The sequence below is a fragment of the Elephantulus edwardii genome, unplaced genomic scaffold (genome assembly GCF_000299155.1).
Source record: "Elephantulus edwardii isolate Elephantulus edwardi_28Jun2011 unplaced genomic scaffold, EleEdw1.0 scaffold00164, whole genome shotgun sequence".
Classification (NCBI taxonomy): domain Eukaryota; kingdom Metazoa; phylum Chordata; class Mammalia; order Macroscelidea; family Macroscelididae; genus Elephantulus; species Elephantulus edwardii.
This window is the reverse complement of record NW_006399914.1, coordinates 4,301,984-4,322,981: the sequence shown is the minus strand read 5'-3', so window position 1 is coordinate 4,322,981 and position 20,998 is coordinate 4,301,984. Positions and strand designations below refer to the sequence as shown.

Genomic DNA, 20,998 nt, shown 5'->3' with positions numbered 1-20,998 from the left:
TGGTTCTACTAAAGAACCAGTTGTAAAAAGTTGCCTGCATGAGAGTTGCTGCATTGCACTAGAGTAGAATTAACCATTCACAATTGGTTACTTTAGACTACTAAGTTAATTTCTCTGGTTTTGTCTTCTTTATTTTATAGAGATTCAGATGAGGCATAAAAATTGTATGTAAGGGACATTCCCTGTTCCTGTACTTGCTCCCACTATTATGATGTCTATTTTTTTCCATGGGAAGAGGATGTTCTTATTTTTGTACATTTGTCATTGGAAATTTTGAAAGTTTCTAGAACTGACTGCAGTAGTGAAACTAATGTTCTTGTTTGTTTTCAGTGGCCACTGCAGCTTCATTTCACACTAAAGATTCTACAAACAGAAAATCTTTAACCAAAAGTCAGACCTGTTTGGCACCCTTAAATTCATTAGATATTACTTCCTCCAAAGCCAAAAAAGGAAAAGAAAAGGAAATTGCAAAACTAAAACGACCTACAGCACTTAAAAAGGTAAGTTAAAATTTAGGAGTGTTTACTTTACAAAACAAATGAAAGTTGAAGTTTGTTTTACAAAAGTGGTTGTGCTGTTTTAGCCAGCAGAGTATTTTGATGTCTTCATAGACGTATATGCATCTATTGCCATTAATTTATCTGATTACCATTAATTTGAGCTGAGAGATACAGTAGCATTGTGGCTGACTTTCTGTGTGAAACCAAATACTGGAGAATGAATTTTTTCTATAAAATTAAAAACAAACACAAAATATTTAATATCTGTGATTCAGAAGTCTTGGATTGTAGTACTAACTTCAGTGCCCATTATGTAGCTTTAGACAATCTTTTTGTTTTAAAATAGAAAGTTTATGGAGGATAATGTTTATACTGCTTATGAGGATTAGAATGAGATAAAAAAATCATTGAAAAAATATTGTCCAAATTATTGAAAACTACAAAATTGAAATAAAATGTAATCTTATGAGGTAGTTTCCAAACTTATTATTTTAATCTCTATTTTTAAGAAAACTGTGAGTCACAAGTGATTTGACGGCACATAACAACAACAACTACAAAAACAGTTTGTCATCTGGGACTTTTAAAATTTTATAGCCCAGTCACTTGTTTATTAAATGCTTTATGTTGATGATCAGGACACTATAACATCTCTCTAGCCAGAAAATTACAAGTAAAAAGAAATTCCATGTTCTTTACAAGGTACTTGAATATAATCAGTTTTTTACTAATACCCAACAACAGTATTTCATAGAAGTGTTTTATTTTAACAGCACATAATCACGCTTGTACAAAGCAAACCAAACCTATAAAAACCTATTAGTCTTAAGAATAGAGGAAATGAAGGCAGTAAAAACCTAAAAAAAGGATGCTGCCATACTACTCATCATTTTTCCATCAGTAATCTATTTGCTTTGTGTAACATTACAGCTGTAACTATACCAACAATACCATTAAGGAAGTCTAAGAACTTCAGGGTTCATGTTTGTAAGTATATTCTTCTAAAGCAAGATAAGACCTCCAGTGTGTTGAAAGTTTAGCTTAATATGTATGATAGGGAGGGAAGTGATGATTATAGCCATGTGTGACTATATTTTTGTTTGATGAATCTTACAGTAGCATTCTAATGTGAAATTTTATTAAAAGAACAGACTTCTTTGGGAATGCCTTTGGTTTCTTAATAAATAAATGAGACTGGGTGACTTCTTATATAAAAGAAAGCCACACAGTCAAGGAAGCGATAGAGTAATAAGTTCCTTGCTATGATGAAGCTTTTGAGTAATCCTTAAAAATTACATCTTTTTTGGTATGTACTATTTGCTTATTATCTAGTGTCCTTTTTTTTTCTTTTTTCTTTTTCTTTTCGGGGAGGGGAGCGAATCTATTGTCTTTTTAAGCAGAGAAATAATCTAACTGACTATTTCTGTCAGTCTTTCCCCTATTTATCATAACATGGCCTATTGGTCCAGTGGCTTTCTTGATGTTAAGATGTAATCATGTTGAAGACTGAGTCATTGATACATAACAAATTATAGGTAACAATGAGAATCCCAGAATACTTAATTCTGCTCATGGAAAACATACACTTAGACCAAGAAGCAATTGTCTGAACAGAACAAGAGAACACTGCATGGTTTAAAATGAGGAAAGTTGTTCTGGGGCTAGATCCTTTCTTTGTACTTATTCAGTATGTATGTTGAGCAAATAATTTGAGAAGCTGGGCTATATGAAGAAGAATGTTGTAGGAGGGTTGGAGGAACACTCATCAACTTGACGTTATGTAGATGACAAAACTTTGCTTGCAGAAAATAAAGAAAACTTGAAGCACTTACTGCCAAAAAGTTCAGCCTCCAATATGGATTACACCTTAACATTGAGAAAACAAATATCCTTAATACTGGACCAGTTGGCCACATTATGATAGATGGAGAAAAGATTTGAGATTGAAGTTGTCAAGGATTCAATGTTTGGGTTCATAATCAATACTCATAATAGTAGCACTCAAGAAACCAAAAGACATGTTGCATTAGGGACCTCTATAAAGTGCTAAAGAGCAAGGATAGTACCTTTAAAGACTAAGGTGCTCCTCTTTCAAACTATAGTATTTTCAGTAGCTTCTTATGCATCTAGATGGATGATAAATAGGGATGATAGTAGAAGAATCATTGCCTTTAAATTGCGATGTTGAAGAAGAATACTGAATGTTCCATGGACAGCCAAAAGAAAAGAAAAATCTATCTGTGAGAAGTGTAGTTGGGGAGCTCTATAGAGGCAAGAATAGGGAAACTTTGTCTCACATACTTTGAACATATGATTTAGAGAGGTCAATCCTTGGGGTAAAAAGACACCATTCTGGGAAAGATGGAAGATGAGAGAAAGACTCAGCAAGATAATTTGGCACAGTGACTGTAGAAATACACTCAAGCATATCAGAAATTGTGAAGATGAAGCAGGATAGGACAAAGTTCTGATCTAGGTTGTTGTAGGGTAGCTATGAGTCATAGTTGAATTTACAACAAAGAACAAAAACAGTCTGCTTAAAAATAATCATTTTACTCATTGACAGATCAAAATTTGAGAAATTATGTTTTTTCCAAGTGATAGCAATGTCTCAGTATTAAAGTTCTCTCTTTTTTTTAAAGTTCTATTTTAAGGAAAAGTTTTTGTAGCAAATTAGTTTCTTTAACAATTTTTATACAGATAGTCCTCTGCCGTTAGTTAAAATTGCCCCATCATTGCTGATGTTCTCTTTATTTCCATTCTGTGATTCTGTTTCCATTGATCTGACTTCTCTTCCTCTTTTGCTATTTCATCTTTGCTTTTGGACAAACATTGAACAGTTGGTTTATGTAGTCAGCCACCCAGTATTTAAAGCGTGAAGCAGATGCAACTTGAAGCATACAGTATACCATAGTATAACTCAACCACTTGTTGTTCACTGTGCTTTACTTTGGTAACTTTCATGTTTTTGTAATGCTGGAAGCTATCTCATTAGTATTTCAAATAACAGTAGGGTAATGCATGGTGAACAAGTTTCAGCAGAACGTCAAGACTAAGACAGATTAAGGAGCAGGCCTGGTCATCCACTTCTGAAATCCCAGGCCCAAGAAGCACTATGAATAACGCTAATGTTGGTAGATATGGTGCCAGAAGATGAGGCCCTTAGATTGGAAAGCACTCAGTATGGGACTATGAAAGAGCTGCCCCCTCCAAGTAGTATCTGCACTGAAGGTGAAAAAAACCTTTGACCAAGCGAAGAACCATCTGCTGATGTGACAGGACTCCAGGAATAATAGTTGCACACATCCATTAATAATTGGATCATAGAATGTACAAACCTAGAAAGAGCAGAAGTTGTAAAAAATTAAATGGAATTCAGATAGATCAGTATCCTAGGTATTAATGAGGGTAGATGGGCAGTCATAGGATCTACTAAGCTGAAAAGGACAAATGGAAGGGGAATAGTGTCGCATTCATCATCCAAAACATTTCATAATCTGTCCTGAAATATAGTACCATCAGTGACAGGATAATATCCATATGCATACAAGGAGTGTTAATAAAACTATTCAGATATAAGCACCAACCAAAGCTAAAACCAGATACGAAGAAATTGTTGCTGGTGGCTTAGTGGTATAAGAAATTGTGCTGCCCACACAAAGATACATTGTTCATATCAACCGACTGGCTGCTCCACGGGAAAAAGGGGATAGTCTTCTCCCTTAAAGTTTGCTGCTTCTGAAAGCCTGCTGGGAAATCAACTGTGAGTTGTTCCTGACAAGACAATACACAACAATAACCAACTTTTGCAGTCTCAAGTTGATTGAACAGTTAGGATGCATTAATGATAATTAGCGACTGGAATGCAAGAGTGGAAACAAAGCATTGGTAGTTGGAAAATAAGGACTTCATCAAGGAATGAGACCAAAGATAGTATAATAGATTTTTGTACAGTCATCTAATGATTAAAATAACTTTAAAAATATAGCTATTATACTTGCACCTCAAGCGAAGGAATACACAAAAATTAGATTGGCTCCACCAGTGCAAAGAAAAAAATGAAGCCGCTCATTTTCAGCAGTCAGAAGGTAGAGCCAACTGCCGTTACTCATATACAAGTTTGAATTGAAGCTGAACTAAAAACAAGTCTACAAGAGGAAAATAGGACCTTGAATTTGTGGCACCTAAAAATATCTCAGAAGCAGTTGAAGAATAGACCAGTTGTGGGATAGCATCTAAGACATTGTCCATGAAGAAAGCACAATGTCATTAAATAGATAGGAAAGAAAATGCCAAAATGGATGTCAGAAAAGACTCTCAAACTTGCTTACAAATAGAAGCTAAAGGAAGAGAAGTAGAAATACAAGAGCTGGACAAAATCTTTCAAAGGGCAGTTCAAGATGACAGAAAGCAAAATATTAGAACAAAATGTGCAAAGATTTAGAAAACCAAGAAAGGAGAACAAGCTTGGCATTTCTCAAGCTGAAAGAAATGAAGAAAAAATTTAAGCCCAGAGTTCCATGCAATACTCAAGGATTCTGTAGCCAAAGTATTGATGGACTCAGCAAGCATCAGAAGAAAGAAGATGGTGAGAACACAGAGTCACTGTAACAACTTCAGTGCTGCACTATTTCAGGTAGTAGCATATTATCAAGAACCAGTGGCACTGAAGGAAGAAGTTCAAGCTGCACTGAAGGCATTGGTAAAAAATAAGGCCACAAGAATTGACAGAATACCAGTTGAGGTGCTTTAACAGATAGATGCGAGGGAGTCCTTGTGGCTTAGTGGTACAGAGTTGCAGTGCCATCCCAAAGGCATGAAGTTGGAATCTACCGACTGCTCCGTAGGAAAGAGATGGGCAGGCTCCTCCCATGCAATTTACTGCCTCTGAAAGCCCATTGGAAGCTCAGTTATGAGTCTCTTCAGACTAGGTGGCACATTACATAACAGTAAACAGGTAACCCTAGACATGTTCACTAGTCAGTGTCAAGGACTTTGGAACACAGGTACCTAACTAACTGACTGGAGAAGGTCCATATTTGTTCCCATTCCCTACCAAAAAGGCAAGTTAAAAGAGTGTAGAAATGTGAAACAAGATCATAATAACACATGCAAGTAAAAGTCTTGGTGATGATTATTTAAAAATGACTAAAACAGTTCTGGGAAAGAGGACTGCTTGTAATTCAAGCTGGATTTAGAAGAGACCGGGGAATAAGAGTTCTCTTTCCCAGCATCTATTTATAGTGTTACCATGATTAGCTAGAGAGCACGTAACAAACAGCTAACCGTAGTAGTATAATTGCCTGAGTTATTTTGGAAATAGTATGTCTGTAAAACAGTGCTTAAAATTAGTCACCTTTTTGTCAGTATCTAATTTTGATGTTTGTTAAAATCCTTATTACCATCTTCAGGTGAATTCCTGTTTGTGATGGTGGTGTTCCTGTCACGTTAGAATGGACAGGTGCATTGTCATGATTCTGTACCTACTTAAAAGAGTGGTCAGTAATAAAAGACTGCAATGACTTCTAGGTTATTTTGAAAGAAAGAGAAGAAAAGAAGGGGCGTATAACCGTGGACCACAATCTTTTGGGAACTGAGGAACCAGTAGAAATGCATTTAGATTTTATTGATGATTTACCACAGGAAATTGTTTCCCAGGAAGGTAAGAACTTTCTTTTTTCTCTTAGCTCATAGAATAAACCGGATTCTTTTAATTGGTTATTTAATTACTAGTTGTGTACCTAATTGGGGAATGTCTACATTTTATCTAAGTTTTCTTTATTTCTTGTAGAGTGATAGTTAAAGGGGCAGGACAAGAAGTATATCTGCAATATTTTTGAGACTCAAGTCTTTAAATTGTTGTTGTCGTTATGTGCCATTGAGTCATTTGCGACTCATAGTGACCCTGTGTACAACAGCTCTGAACCCTGCTCTATCCTGCACCAACCTCACTGTCTCTGACACACCAACCTTCACCACCCCAATAACTGAATCAGTCCATCTCATCAAGGGTCTTCTTCTCTTGCGCTGTCCCTCCACCCTCCCAAGCATGATGTCCCTCTCCAGCATGATGTTTCCCTCCTTTCAACATGCCCAGAGTATATCACACAGAGCTTCAGAATCCTTGCCTCCAAAGAGCGGCCTGGTTTTACCCTCTCCAGAACAAATCTATTTGTTCTTGCAGCAGTCCATGGTTGGAATCTTCCCCAGCACCACAGCTCAAAGGTATCAATTCTCCTATCATCCCTAGTCATTTTCCAGCCTTATAATGCATTGAAAGTATTGGGAAGACCATGGCCTGGATAGGCACAGCTTAGTCTCCAGACTGACGTTGTTGCTCTTTAGTACTCTGGAGAGGTCCCTGACAGCTGACTTTCCCAATGCAATTCATCTTTTGATTTCCTGGTTGCTGGTACACTCTGTAAAGTTTTTTGTTATCATGTATATTTTATATGACTATATTTGTTTTTTATTAAATTAATGCACATCCTTAATGATTATAGAATGGCAAAAATCTGTTGCATTGCAGAATCCACTTTGTCACTCAGGTTCAATATTATATAATAGTGAGCCCATATGATTAGCCTTACTACTTCAGCATAATTACACATCTCTTCTAAAACAATTATTACCATGAGAAAGTAATTCTAAGACTCAGCTAAGTCTTTTTCTGATAGTATATAGTCTTTTACCTTTTCCAACATTTAAACCTAATTTACACATAGATTGAGCAACAGTGTTCATTCTAATATTTTTAGAAAAAATTAGTTTACTTACAAGGATTCTTTAACCAGGATTTATTTGGCTAGGATTATTTTTTTGTTTGCAATTTAATATGATTCCCTGAGTATTTAAGTATCTCCATCTTTAATTCAGGTAATATTTTTTTAACATCTGCCATATATACTTTTTTTAAAATAGAGACCTTGTATGGATTTCCATCCATTCATTGTTGCACATTTTCCTCCCTGCCACCTCCTGCCCCCTGTCATATATACTGTTAAGGGAGTTCTGGTGGTGGTGTCTGTAGCGAATTGCAGTACTAATCCAAAGGCTGGCCTTTGAATCCACCAGCAGCCTTGAGAGAAAGATGAGCAGTCTTTCTCCATGTGCCTGTGTGATTTAGAGCTTTGGAAACCCAATGAAGGGTCATGGTTCCAACTCAGTGACTTTTAAGGGTTTGGGCTTTTTTGGTTGTTTTTTTCTTGTGTGTGGTGATTTAGGTTTTTGTTGGTTTTTTTGGATGGGTTTTTTGATTTTTGAGCATATGTACTTTAGTAAGTGGGGAAAAGAATTGTAGAACTTATGGTAAAATTTATAGTCAACTGATTATTATCAAACAATTTATAACCTGATACAGAGATAGGTATCTAACTTTGCTATTTAACTGTCTAAAAATAAGTGTAAGTGTGTGTGTGTGTGTGTGTGTGTGTGTGTGTAAATATTGTTAATTAAGTTGCTGGAAAGAGGTTCAGAGATTAATACCTTTATTGTTTCATTCTAGTCCCCTACGAATACACATTTTAGATAATTTGATCATTTATCACATTTGTGGAATCTTCCAAGCTATGTTTAATTGTTAAGAGTATATTTTAATAGGCGCTCTGGTGGCCTACTAGCAAGAAGCTGTGCTGTAGTCCCTAAGGTACGCAGTTTAAGGCCATCAGATGCTCCATAGGAGAATGGGCAGTCTCCTCCCATGTGGTTAAGAGCCTCTGAAAATCCACTGGAGGGTCAGCTATGGGTCAGTTCTGACTCTATTGTATACAACCTTTAGATTTTCTTTTTGCAGTGTATGAAAATTGTGATAAGAATTACTCACCTTGTTAGCTTCTAGACTTATTCGAAAGGGATTCAAAAGATAGTTGACATTCTAAATTATTTTTATCAGTATAGAACCTTTCTGAATCTCAAGTTTCTAAATACTTTCTGGTGTTTCTTCAGATACTGGACTGAGCATGCCTAGTGATACTTCACTTTCTCCTGCAAGCCAAAACTCACCATATTGTATGACACCTGTGTCCCAAGGGTCTCCTGCTAGTTCTGGGATAGGAAGTCCAATGGCATCTTCAACAATAACCAAAATCCACAGCAAACGGTTTCGAGAGTAAGTTTTATTCTTATTATAGAGTTTGGCTAGTTTAAGGATCAGAATTTATTGTCATTTTTACTTAGTCAAGCTAACAAGATAGCAAAGTTATTTAAATTTTCGGATCTTATTTAACAGCTGTTATTATAATAAGTAAAACGTTTTCCTTTTGTCAACTACCAGTGTTCATATAGAAGAGTCACACTGTAAATGTATTTTCTTTATATTTCATAGAGATTATACACTGGAAGTCTAGCATATTATATGTTATAGTGTTGTATTTTTGTATCCTTATAGTGCGGCCATAAGTGTGAAGATACTTGAAAAAATGATTTTGCTTTTTGGTTCATATTTCTGACATTTCAGAATATTTCTCTAACCATTGATAGTTTCGTAGACTTTGTTTACCTAAAGCATGCAATCTAGTTCAAAAAGCTATTTGTTTTTGAACAAACATTTTTAAATTTTAAAATCAAGCTAATTAACATAGGGAATAACATAATATCATACCTTTGACTTCCCTTGTACTAACTGTTATTTCAGAGAATTTTATAATTTTCGTATTATTGTAGATTTTAGAATTTTAATATTCTGGTAAACGTCATTTTCCTCTTAAAAACAACATCTGAAAGAGTACTTTGAAAAATATCATCTGTGAATCTGAACCACATTGGTTTGTTCTGTTTCTTTTATTGTGAAGTCAGTTAAATGTCAGGTAGCAGATGTGGACCAAATGAAATACTTGGGGAATAAAATGTTACATATGTATGAAATAAACAACTTGAAGGAAAAGGAACATTACATGTTTGATGTTTTATTCTTAATTTTGCATACTTAACCAATCAAAGTCTTTATTACTTAAATCTGTGCCATTATTCCTTTCTTCTGAAGTAGTGTCACACTCCTACTACTTTAAATAGTTTTCACATAAATCTAAAAGAATTCTCCAAACAAAATATTTTCTCCCTAAAGAAGAGTAGGCCTAAGTTTTTCTTTTTTCCTTTCTTTTGTGAAGATAGAGGCTAGAATTTGCCCCTAGATAATGTTAACTTGACACTCCCTATAGGTTTCATGGTCTCAGCCCCCCCTGTCCTGGGTTCCCCTAGCCAGAGAAACCTTTCTTTCTGGTAGCTTTGGTGTAGAAGTCTGTAAGGAGTTGTTCTGCGAACCCAAAGGTGCCTCTTTGGTGGTTCTAATCCACCAGTGATACTCAGTGGGAGAAAGATGAGCAGTCTCATCCAGTGCCACTGATAGCTTCAGAAACCTGTGGAGGGTCAGCTACAAGTTGGTTCTGATTCAATAGCGTTGAGTTTGAGCTTTGAGTTCACAGGTGGAAACTGGTTTGTCTTTTATGCCAGATTAGAAATTAGACAAAGTCTCATTCTATTATTTTCTGCTTGACATAAAGATGTATGACTTCTGCTTCAATATGTCTTTAGTTTTGGCTTCAGTTTAATTTTTTAGTTTATTCTTCGTAACTATAGAATTTTAGAGCTAGGGAAATTATTGAATCTGTCCTGCCTACCTTCTTAATTTTATAAATTAGTAAGCAGTACCTAGAGACTGGTTTATCCACACTCAAAAGATAAATTATTGATACTAAGACCTTCAGTTTCTTTTCCTGCTACAAAGCATATTTGATATTTTGTAATTTTATCACTGTATCTCCTTATCAGAAACATAGCTGTTTTTACAAGCAAAACGACACTTGATTTATATCCTTAAGAATTTAATACCCAGGAGTTGAGCTAATACTTCCTTGACATTATATATACAAGCTTGTTGTTAGGTACTCTATGACTCTACCAACCCTTACAAACCACAGATCTGAACTTTGTCCTATTAAATGCTATTCTCCTCATCTCACCATGACATACTTGAGCCCATTGTTGTAGTCACTGTCAGTCTATCCTTTTTTTTTTTATCTTGGGCTTTTTCTTCAGTCTATCCTTTTGAGAGTCTTCTTCCTCTTTTGTTGACCCTCTCCCTTTCCAAGCATGATGTCTCTTTCTAAGAAATAGTCCCTCCTAACAACATGCCCAAAGTATGTGAAATGAAGCTATGCCATCTTTCCCTCCAAAGAGCACGTTAGCTGTAATTTCTTCAAGACATAGCTCTTTGTTATTTTTATTAAAAGATAAAAAGATGGGATATTCAGTGCTGTTCTCCAATATCACAACTTAAAGGCATTGGTTCTTCTTCTGTCATCCATATCTGTCCAGCTCTCAGATGCTTGGCAAGTGATTGAGAAGTCTGTAATTTGAATCAGGCATAAAACCTAAAATTTTAAGCTGGTATCATTGCACCTCAGTTCTTTGGAGAGGTTCCTCACAATAGACTTGCCCAATGCAGTATATCTTCTGATTTCTTGACTCTTGATCCCAACGGTGTTCATTGTAGATCCATATAAAAGTAAACTGTTGACACTTTCTATCTTTTTTCCATCTTATCATGATAATGCCTAGTGGCCCAGTTGTGAAGATTTTTGTCTTTTTACTGAGATGTAATTCATATTGAAGGCTACCAGTAGACAGTGGGAATTAGACACCATGACAAATCCAAATCATTCTTCTGTTTTTCTAAATTGATTGAAAGATTTTAGATGTTTTAGCCGTGACTTTTAATGAAAACCTCGTATATATTTTTTTCTTAAATATTTAATAACAGGAAAATGAATCAGAACAGAATTGTCTGTTTTTGCTCTCCTTTACAGATACTGTAATCAGGTTCTTTGTAAAGAGATTGATGAATGTGTGACTCTTCTTCTCCAAGAGCTTGTCAGTTTCCAGGAACGCATTTATCAAAAGGATCCTGTAAAAGCAAAAGCCAGGAGACGACTGGTTATGGGCCTCAGAGAGGTTACTAAGCATATGAAGTTAAACAAGATAAAGTGTGTTATAATTTCTCCAAACTGTGAAAAAATTCAGTCAAAAGGTATAGAAATTTGTTTTAGAAGTTTGTTGATATATATTTTATGTAATTACAGAATTTGAAAGTGGAAGCTGTGTGCCTTTTTCAGTAACTGAGTTTAGATCTATAGTAAAATACTGAATAAGGGAGAAGAAAATAAAAATCTTTAAATATAAAATTAAGAGGTATAATTGATATACTGGATTGTAAAGAAATTTTTTATCTCTGACCTTTCATGAAGACTTTAGAATGAGAATCCACCAAGTGACTATCAAGCAACTCTTTTACGTTCAGAATAAGGACTAGTAAGAGTTCATTTTTAATCTACACGAATATATTCTACTTTTTTTTTTAAATTTTATTATTTTTGTGTGCGTGTACCGTCAAATCAGATCTGACTGGTACAGGAGGAGATTGCCCCTCCTTCCCCGGCAGAGCATCTGGTGGATCCGAACTGTGCACCTCTGGGATTGTAGTTGCATCTTCTTGCCACTAGGCCACCAGAGCTCCCCTCATATTCTACTTTTTAAGCTTTTGAATTTTCTTTTAATGTCCCTCTCCTCTAATAGAAGAAAAATGATAAAGGTCTTAGTAGCTACATATCTCTCTTATACTAACAGTTTTATACTGAATCTTTTGAGAGAGTTGACATCTGAGTGTATGAAGCCTTTTTGTGGAAGAGCAGGCAGATGTATTGAGTAGCATTACCAGCAATAGTAGTAGACATATTTGTGGGAAGAAATACCAATAAAATTAGTAATGTATAGCTTACTGCTGAGATGAGAGTTTGGAAAAATGAGTGTTTGTTAAATTAACTAAATGTTGGTTGAATTAAATTTGAGACAAAAAGACTTGTGAAAGAATTTTGGGGGAAAAGAATCTAAACATCTATTAACTACACATAGTGCCAATTCCAGAAAGAGATTGTATGGAGAAGTCTACTGAATGTTCTTAAACCCATTAGGTGCTGTGGTATAGCTGTCTGTTTGGATGTTACATTAACTTCATTTAGAAAATGATGTTTAAATCTTGGCCTGTGATGACTTTCTTAGGTGGCCTGGATGAGGCTCTCTATAATGTGATAGCCATGGCACGGGAACAAGAAATTCCTTTTGTTTTTGCCCTCGGAAGAAAAGCTCTAGGACGCTGTGTGAACAAGCTGGTTCCTGTTAGTGTAGTGGGAATCTTCAACTACTTTGGTGCTGAGGTAAGAATTCAGAGGAGACACTCCCTTCACATTTTCCACACCCTTCAAGTAGCACATTTTTTGTTGACACATGTCAGTATTATGTTAATGTATTTAGAAGCAGTCATGACTCATGAAGTAAGTTTACCCATTTTGGTGAGTTTTTTCCTTTACCATCCCAGTAGAGGTGAAAACATTTACTACTTTCAGCATTTTGAAGATTTTGATTCCTCTTCTGCTAAAGTGTGTTTTTGGGTTTTGTTTTTTTTTTCCTGGACTCAATTACAAATGCTTACTAATTTATTTAATTGCTGAGAAAAATGTTTAGTATTATGAAATGGAAAATAATTGTTTTAGTCTGTAACTATAAAGAGTAAATAGAGAAAGCGTCCTTGAGGATTTCCTTTAGAAAATGGGAATTTCTAAACTAGTAAGTAGACAGAATAATTTTGCATCCATAATGCCTTTCATCTCTTACCATTGGCTAACATAGCATGGTTATCTGGATAATATAACAGGATGGTTATTAATATGATGGTTACTCATTTAGAGTAGAACTCATCAATTATTTAAGACTTTAAGACCATTTTAAGACTTTTTTCTCAAGTTGCTTCAGAAATAATTTGTAGAAGGGCAGAGCAAGATGGTAAAATGACTTTCCTATTTACTCTCCCCAAAACCCACTGGACAATTATAAAAAACACGTATCTTTGACGTCTAAGTGGCAGCTGATGTGATGAGGAGAATGACTCCAGAAGAGGAGAGAATGAGGGACATAGAGGCACAAAAGTTGGAACTTACCCACTAACATCTAGAACACTCCTTTATCACAGCCATTGATGAGAGATGAAGTTAGGCAGTACTCCAGACAGGAAACACTTAAAGTGAGCTCATGTGAGGTATCTGTAGCTTCTTTTAAATTGGTATATATTAGCCTTGAGCGTTCACAAGCAGCACAGTTGGGATGGTCCATGGGGAACCCTGGTGCTGTGAGAGAATGTTGTAGAGTTTTGTGGAGGCTGGAGCCATTGGGCACCAAACCAGGAAGAACTGCAAAAGTAACAGCAGAAAGAAGATGCTTCATAGGATAGGCAGTGCAAATAGAAAAATGGCATCCCTGGAGGGACATCATCAGAGGACATTTGTAGTGACACCCATGAGGAAAAACTATGGAGGACTTTGCCATAGGAAATTTGAACCTTACCATCTTTGTCAGGGAGCTATGGTGGCCTTGTGGTAAGGAGTTTCACTGTGTCGTCCCAAAGGTAGTCAGTTAGAGTCCACCAGCTGCTTCATGGGAAAAGCTAGGCAGTCTCCTGTGTGATTTACAGCCTCTGTAAACCCATTGGAGAGTCAGCTCTGACTCAACAGCTCACAACAGCATCACCTATGTCTATATCTTTGACCAGCTTGGCTGTCTCCACCAACTCATGCAACTCAAAATTCAAAATCTATAAATGGATCAGCATTGGGGGAAAAGCCAAAGTTTAGGAGCAGGTACCAAATCCACTGCTGCTACGAGAATGTAACTAGTAGCAACTCTGTTGTCTTGAGCTGGAGCTTCCCCACATGGTTTTCAGGGTGGTCAGCTTTAGTGGAAGCAGGAAGCTGTCTTTCTCCTGTAGATTGGCTAGAGAGGATGGACCTTGGACCTTTTGGCTGACAGCTGTGCATTGCTTGGCCATGGTCCTATGAGAACACCCATCTAAAAAATATTCCCCCCAAAAAGCAGAATAAAAAATTTAAAGAGTAATGTGAATAACTGATAAATTTCAAACCATGATGGTAAATATATGTAAAGAAAGGCATAAGCAAACAGAAAACTAAGTCCTTAGACATCAGGAAACAAATAGAAGAACAAAATGAGAGATTCAACAAGAAATTAATATCTAAAATCTTCTCACATTAATTTGCTTTTGTTATGTTTCTCTCTACCCCATTTCTGTTTGTATATCTCTTTTGATATTCACATATAACCTGTCTTTGATAGGTTTTCTTTGTACTTAATCTGAGAAATTTACTATTTTTCAGAATTTAATTATTGAGTGTATTTTCTAAAAGTTTGTATTATTGTTTTCTCTTTCATGTACATTTTATTCATCTTTGTATACTGGAATTTGAACACTATGTCAAGTATATTAATGATTAGCTTTTCATGTACTTCCAAGCTATATGTATTTATGTAATTTGCGTTTAGACCAGTTACCTTGGGTGTCTGTCTTGTGTCATATTTTCAGTCATTCTTTAGACCCTAGCTAACTACACTCACCATGAACTTTAAAAAAAAATTGTTAAGTTTTTCTAAAAAGTGAAAATTATGGGGGACTTTTAATTCTTGTGGAAATGACCTTTTTCTACATTCCTGGGTATTATTACTTGCATGCATTTTTTCCCTTATATCCCATCTTAAAAGGATTTTTTTATTGCTCAGATACTAAGCCTTATATTTTCATATTCATATCTTTTGTCTAAGTTTTCATTTTTATCTAAAAATAAATGCCCTATTTCCAGTGCTAAAAATTTACCTGTTTCAAGACCATATCAGATGCCATCTTTATGAATTCCTCACTGATACTCAACAGGTTTGATGTCTCCTTCAAATGCCACACAGTTTATATGTATCATGGCATTTCTGGTGCTGTGTCTTGATTTATAAATGTCTTGTGTCTTCTCTTTTGAGATGTGAAAAGTTCCTTAATAACTGTTGGTACCTTCTGTAGTATACAGGGTAGCTTTATTGAATTAATAAAGTTCTGAAAGAAGTTTTCATATATTTAGTGACTAGCATTAGAGAATTTCTTCAGACTTGTGAGAATGAAATAATCAATATATATGTAAACTAGTCTTGTATAAGGTTCTGTGATTTGAAAAGCATTTGGATTTTGTGCTTCTTAAAAGTACGAAACAGAAGAGATATTTCTTAATAGAGATAAGCCATAATAATAAATAATAATAATATATGTTGCCAAATATTTTATAAGGTTTTGTGGTTTATATACCGTTTGGATTTTGTACTGATATAAAGTATGTAAAGAAAATGAAATAGAAAATGAATTTTCTCTAAAGTATAGAGAAAATTGTTAAAAATGTAGAAACTATAATAAAAGTGAACTAATCAGAATTTCTTGTTATTTGTAGAGCCTGTTTAATAAGTTAGTAGAGCTTACTGAAGAAGCCAGGAAAGCATATAAAGACATGGTTGCAGCAATGGAACAAGAACAGGCTGAAGAAGCCTTAAAGAATGTGAAAAAGGTACCGCACCACATGGGACATTCTCGGAATCCCTCTGCAGCAAGTGCCATTTCTTTCTGCAGCGTTATTTCTGAACCCATATCTGAAGTAAATGAAAAAGAATATGGTAAGTTGCTACCAACTTAATTTTTCCCTCCTTAAAATGATTTTTGAAATATCTTTTTTTTAAAAAAAATTATTTTATTATGTTTTTGTGTGTGTACCATCAAATCGGATCTGACTGGTACAGGAGGAGATTGCCCCTCCTTTTCAAGCAGAGCATCTATTGTATTTAAACCACATACCTCTGGGATTGCAGTGCAATGAAAAATCAGTATTCTTGGTTATCAAAGTTTGAAAAATTACATTGAGACTGTGAAATTTGATGACAGTTACAAAATGTGAAAAGGGAAAAAACACAGGGAGATTTTGAAACAAATCACCCTACCTGTACCATATAATTAAATGAACACTGTATCATCATAATTTTATAAATTGATGATTAAAATTTTATATTTATTAAATCTAGAATACTGTTCAGACCAAGCTTTATAAAATCTAGATGTGTGACATTTGTTTTGAGTTGAATTTTAGTACAGTTAAAAAAAAAGAAATAGGACATTTTCTCCAGTGTTTAAAGTAACATTGTTTTCTTACATCTTTAGTTCCCTTGCTTACTTTCTGTAATACTTGAATTAATCTTTTTTTCTTTAGTCTTCCTTTTCTTATTTCTCTTTTGAATGCATCTGAGTATTTACCATGTAGCTTGTTGCCACCTAAAATTTTGAAAACTAAGTCCATCTTTCCTTTCTACATTTTCTTTTCTGGTGTCCCAATCTGTGATTGTCATTAAATATTTTTTATACTTTTGATAAAGCTCTAGATCAGATGCAATTAAAAAATTAGAACTGGTAGAGAAGTACTGGTCATGGTAGATGGTACTTTGTTACCATGATACTTGTTGTAAACGAAGAGGATAAAGTGTTAATTTTGTGAGATCAGTTCTTTATATGTATGTGCCAAATTCCCTAGACAAACTGCATAGTAAATTCCTAGAGCTATGTAGACAGACAGTAGAAAAGGGAATTTTATAAGGGAAAATATAAAGAGAAGTTGTATAATAGAAACAGATGTATGTTTGCAAAAAGTGTGAGATTCAAGGTATTAAAAAATTAACATCTTAAAGGATTTTTACATTCTTCCTGGGGGAATTAGGCATGAGTGACTAAGACTCTGGTTCTCAGATTTCTCCTTAGTAAAATAAAGAGGTTGGTCTTGGCTGTCTTTAGTCTTTAAGATTGTGTCATTGAGACAGATACTAGAATTTTACAAATTCAACCATAATGAGTTAAGGTATCAGAATGCCAATAAAATGGGCAGAAATAATCATAAATACCATTGCGAGAAACATTCAAAGTTCTGTCAGTACTGGTTACATTCTACTAGAAATCTAAAAACCTATTTATTAAGGCCTAAGAAATTAAATTTAAAAAACTCAGTGCTGTTGTTAGAACCAACCCATAGTTGACCCTCCAGCTGTAAATTGCACAGAAGATTGTCTTTCTTCTGTGGAACAGTTAGTGAATTGGAACCACCAGCCTTTGGATTGGCATTGCAACTTTCTACTAGGCCATTAGAGCTTCCTTAAGAATTTGTAGTTGTTGATGAGATACCATTGTCCCCTTCAGTGGGTTTTCAGAGGCAGTAAATTCCGCAGGAGGTGATATTCCATCTTTCTCTTTTAGAGCAGCTGTACAATGGAACCACATACCTCGAGTAGACAGCACAGTTCCTTACCTGCCAGCCACCAGTGCTCCCTTAAGAATTTACAGTGTTTTATTATTTTGCATATAAAATCAAAAGTTAAGCTGCTCAGAGCTGATAGACTAGTTCAACAGTGATATCAGGGTTCTTTGCACTTTCTTTTATCCATTCTAAGTGTGTGGCTTCTTCTCGTGCTTATTTCATGTTTGTTTGTGACTGCTGCAGCTCTGGACATTACAGCTATAATAAAAAGCAAGAGATTCCACAAACATGCTCCTCTTGTCAAGGAAAAAGTTTTCAGATGACTTGCCCTTTGGTTTCATTAGGCAGAATTGCTCACAGAACAGACATGGAAGAGAGTACTTTAAAAAAGTGGGATGGTATAATACCATGACAGGTTAAGAACTATTTTAATTTGTTTTCTGAGACTGGAAGTTTTGTAGCCAGGAGTAAAGGGGAATGAATATTGTATAGACAAGAAACAGTGTCTACTTTACCCTTTTGCACATTTTCTAAGATGTTTTCTTTTGATTTCTACAGTTTCGAGAAAGAGCTAGGGAACACCATTCCCCACTGATGTTGAGTGGATTAAATCCTGGTGACTCCATATGATGAAGTAGAACTATCCTGGAGGGTTTCCAAGGCTGTGATCTTTGTGGAACATTGATAGAATAGAAATGTTCCTTCTGTTAGTAATAATTCAGTCTTATTATCCCTTGCTATTTATCTATATATTTTGCTTTCTACCTTCTTTATGTTTTTCTTTCTACCTGATCTGAGTCTCTATTCTGTCCATTTTCCATGAAATAATTAGTGTTGAACATAAATCCTGATTCAACTCTCAGTTCTTTAAGGATTAGATCTTGGCACATAATAGGCATTTGCTAAATAATACCTTAGTTGACAACTCTGCTTATTAGAGGAGCCCTGATGGTACAGTGATTAAGCATTCAGATGCTAATTCAAGGTCTTCAGTTCAAATCTGACAGCCAGCCACTTTGTGGGAGAAAGATGTTGCAGTCTGTTCCCACCAAGATTCACTGCCTTGGAAACCTGGTGGGGAGCAGTGTATCTCTACCCTGTGGGGTCACTGACAGCTAAGGACAGCAATCAAGGATGCATAGGAATGTGAAAGGTGATGGAGTCATAGACATAGAACAGCTTAAGGCAGAAGTGTGTAGGGTAATGCTGAGAATGGGAGGTATGGCTGATAATGGGACTGCAGTGACCAGAAAGGTAGATGAGGTTTAGACTACAAAAAGGCTGGTCCCAAGCTAAGGAGCTTGGTTTGGATCCTATCCTGTGGTAATGGAAAAACCTGTTAAATGGGCATGATATGATCACTTAACAAGTCTATTGAAAAAGATAATGCAGGCAGATAGCAAGAGAAAAAACTAAGTAAGTTAGTGATGGGAATGGGAAGAAGGGTCCAAATATAACAATTTTTGAGCTGAAAGTTATTATAATGAAGAATTCAGTGAGATAAGGGAGAACAGGATGCTTAAAGATTATAGCAAGATTTGTTTTGCTGCTGAGTAAATAAATGATAATGCTACTTACAGCATGAGAGGATAAGAGGAGATTGTAGTTAGAGTAAGGGTGGGAAAGGTCCATTGTAAATTTGAAATAGCCACAGGAAAGTGCCTAGACACCAGTAGCAGTACTATGATCTCTGCAATAGTAAATGATAATTAAATCTCCCATCTGAACACGAGTGAGCTACTATGTACTTGTTTATTTCATTGCAACTTAAGAGAATTTTATCTATAAAATTATAATACTATTGTTTTTATTGTCTAGTTGGAACTGACCTGTAGCTGACCCTCCAAGTGGGTTTTCAGAGGCATTAAATTGCATGGGGGTAGATTGCCCATCTTTTCCCTGTGGACCAGCTGGGGCAGTCAAACTGTGAACTTTTGCATTGGCAGTGAAATTCTTTACTACTAAGCTGCTAGAGGACTGTTTTCATTTGAAAACAATGATAGAGAAAAAGTGGGGAGTCATGTATATGTGTGGCAAAATATTGTTTCATCTTCTGATTCCTAAACTGGCTTCCTATCATTTAAAATAAGATTATTACCATTGTCTTTACTTTGAGAACACTCTTTTTGAGATTTACTTTCTCTTTATTACATTTCATTTTAAAACGAATTAATTTTAGTTATTCCACTCAGTGGCAGAGCCAACAAAATTCTGGTTTTTGTTCTTCCCTCTTACGTTTTGAGTTTTTAGAAAGTAACATGATTCTGATGCAATGTCTGGGTTTGGGCGTTTTTTAAAGTCTGTTTTAATATTTGCAGAAACAAATTGGAGAAACATGGTGGAAACTTCAGATGGACTAGAAACATCGGAAAATGAGAAGGAGGTTTCCTGTAAGCACAGCATCTCGGAAAAATCCAGTAAACTTCCATTCGACACAACCCCAGTTGGTAAGCAGCCATCATTGCTGACTGCAGGCGGTACTACCTCAGCTCCCAACCCTGGGAAGTCAACAGCAAGTGATAAAGAGGACGCGAAGCCAGATGACTTGGAATGGGCCTCACAGCAGAGCACAGAGACTGGCTCTTTAGATGGCAGTTGCCGAGATATTTTGAATTCCTCCATCACCAGCACTACTAGCACACTCGTACCTGGCATGCTTGAAGAAGAAGATGATGAGGATGAGGAGGAAGAGGAAGATTATACTCATGAACCCATATCTGTAGAAGTGCAGCTCAATAGTAGAATTGAGTCTTGGGTCTCAGAGACCCAGAGAACTATGGAAACCCTTCAGCTTGGAAAAACCCTTAATGGTTCTGAAGAAGACAATGTGGAACAGAGTGGAGAAGAGGAAGCAGAGGGGCCTGAACCACTGGAACCAGGGATGGATAGTGAGGCATGGACTACTGACCAGCAAGCGAGTCATGAGCAGCAGAAACCCAGTAATTGCAATTCACTGAACAAAGAGCACTCTGATTCTAACTGTACACCCCAAAATATGTAACTCAGGAAATGTCTTATGTCTGTCTTCAACTGTGTTAAGGGTTGCAGCCATTGCTTTTTATGCTTCATCTCAACATTTTGCACTGTTCAGTATTTAATATGTGTATTTAATTCTCAACAGAAATATTTTTGTAGCTATCTTTTACTTACTTTGTTGTGATCTATAATTTAGCTTTTAATTGGCATCCTCGTGTCTAAGAACTATGTGTAAAATTCAGATCCATTTCCGTTTACTTTATAGTGGAAAGTAATGAATTTTCTTTTTTAAAAAAAGAAAAGACTATGTTTTAAGGAACATAAGTTTTAAATGCCTAGACTTGCATTGGAAGCTAAAAA

At 35.7% G+C, this 20,998-nt stretch overlaps 1 protein-coding gene across 1 annotated transcript in view; it reads left to right on the top strand.

Annotated features, from left to right (window-relative positions):
• SECISBP2L (SECIS binding protein 2-like) overlaps positions 1-20,782 on the top strand; it is a 66,194-nt gene extending 45,412 nt beyond the window's left edge. Inside the window, exons 12-18 of the mRNA XM_006895299.1 lie at positions 331-500; positions 6,030-6,162; positions 8,445-8,607; positions 11,303-11,523; positions 12,552-12,706; positions 15,824-16,043; positions 19,981-20,782. Coding sequence (XP_006895361.1) covers positions 331-500; positions 6,030-6,162; positions 8,445-8,607; positions 11,303-11,523; positions 12,552-12,706; positions 15,824-16,043; positions 19,981-20,663 — 1,745 coding nt within the window. The 3' untranslated portion in view covers positions 20,664-20,782. The remainder of the gene's footprint in view (positions 1-330; positions 501-6,029; positions 6,163-8,444; positions 8,608-11,302; positions 11,524-12,551; positions 12,707-15,823; positions 16,044-19,980) is intronic.
• The last annotated feature ends 216 nt before the right edge of the window (positions 20,783-20,998 follow it).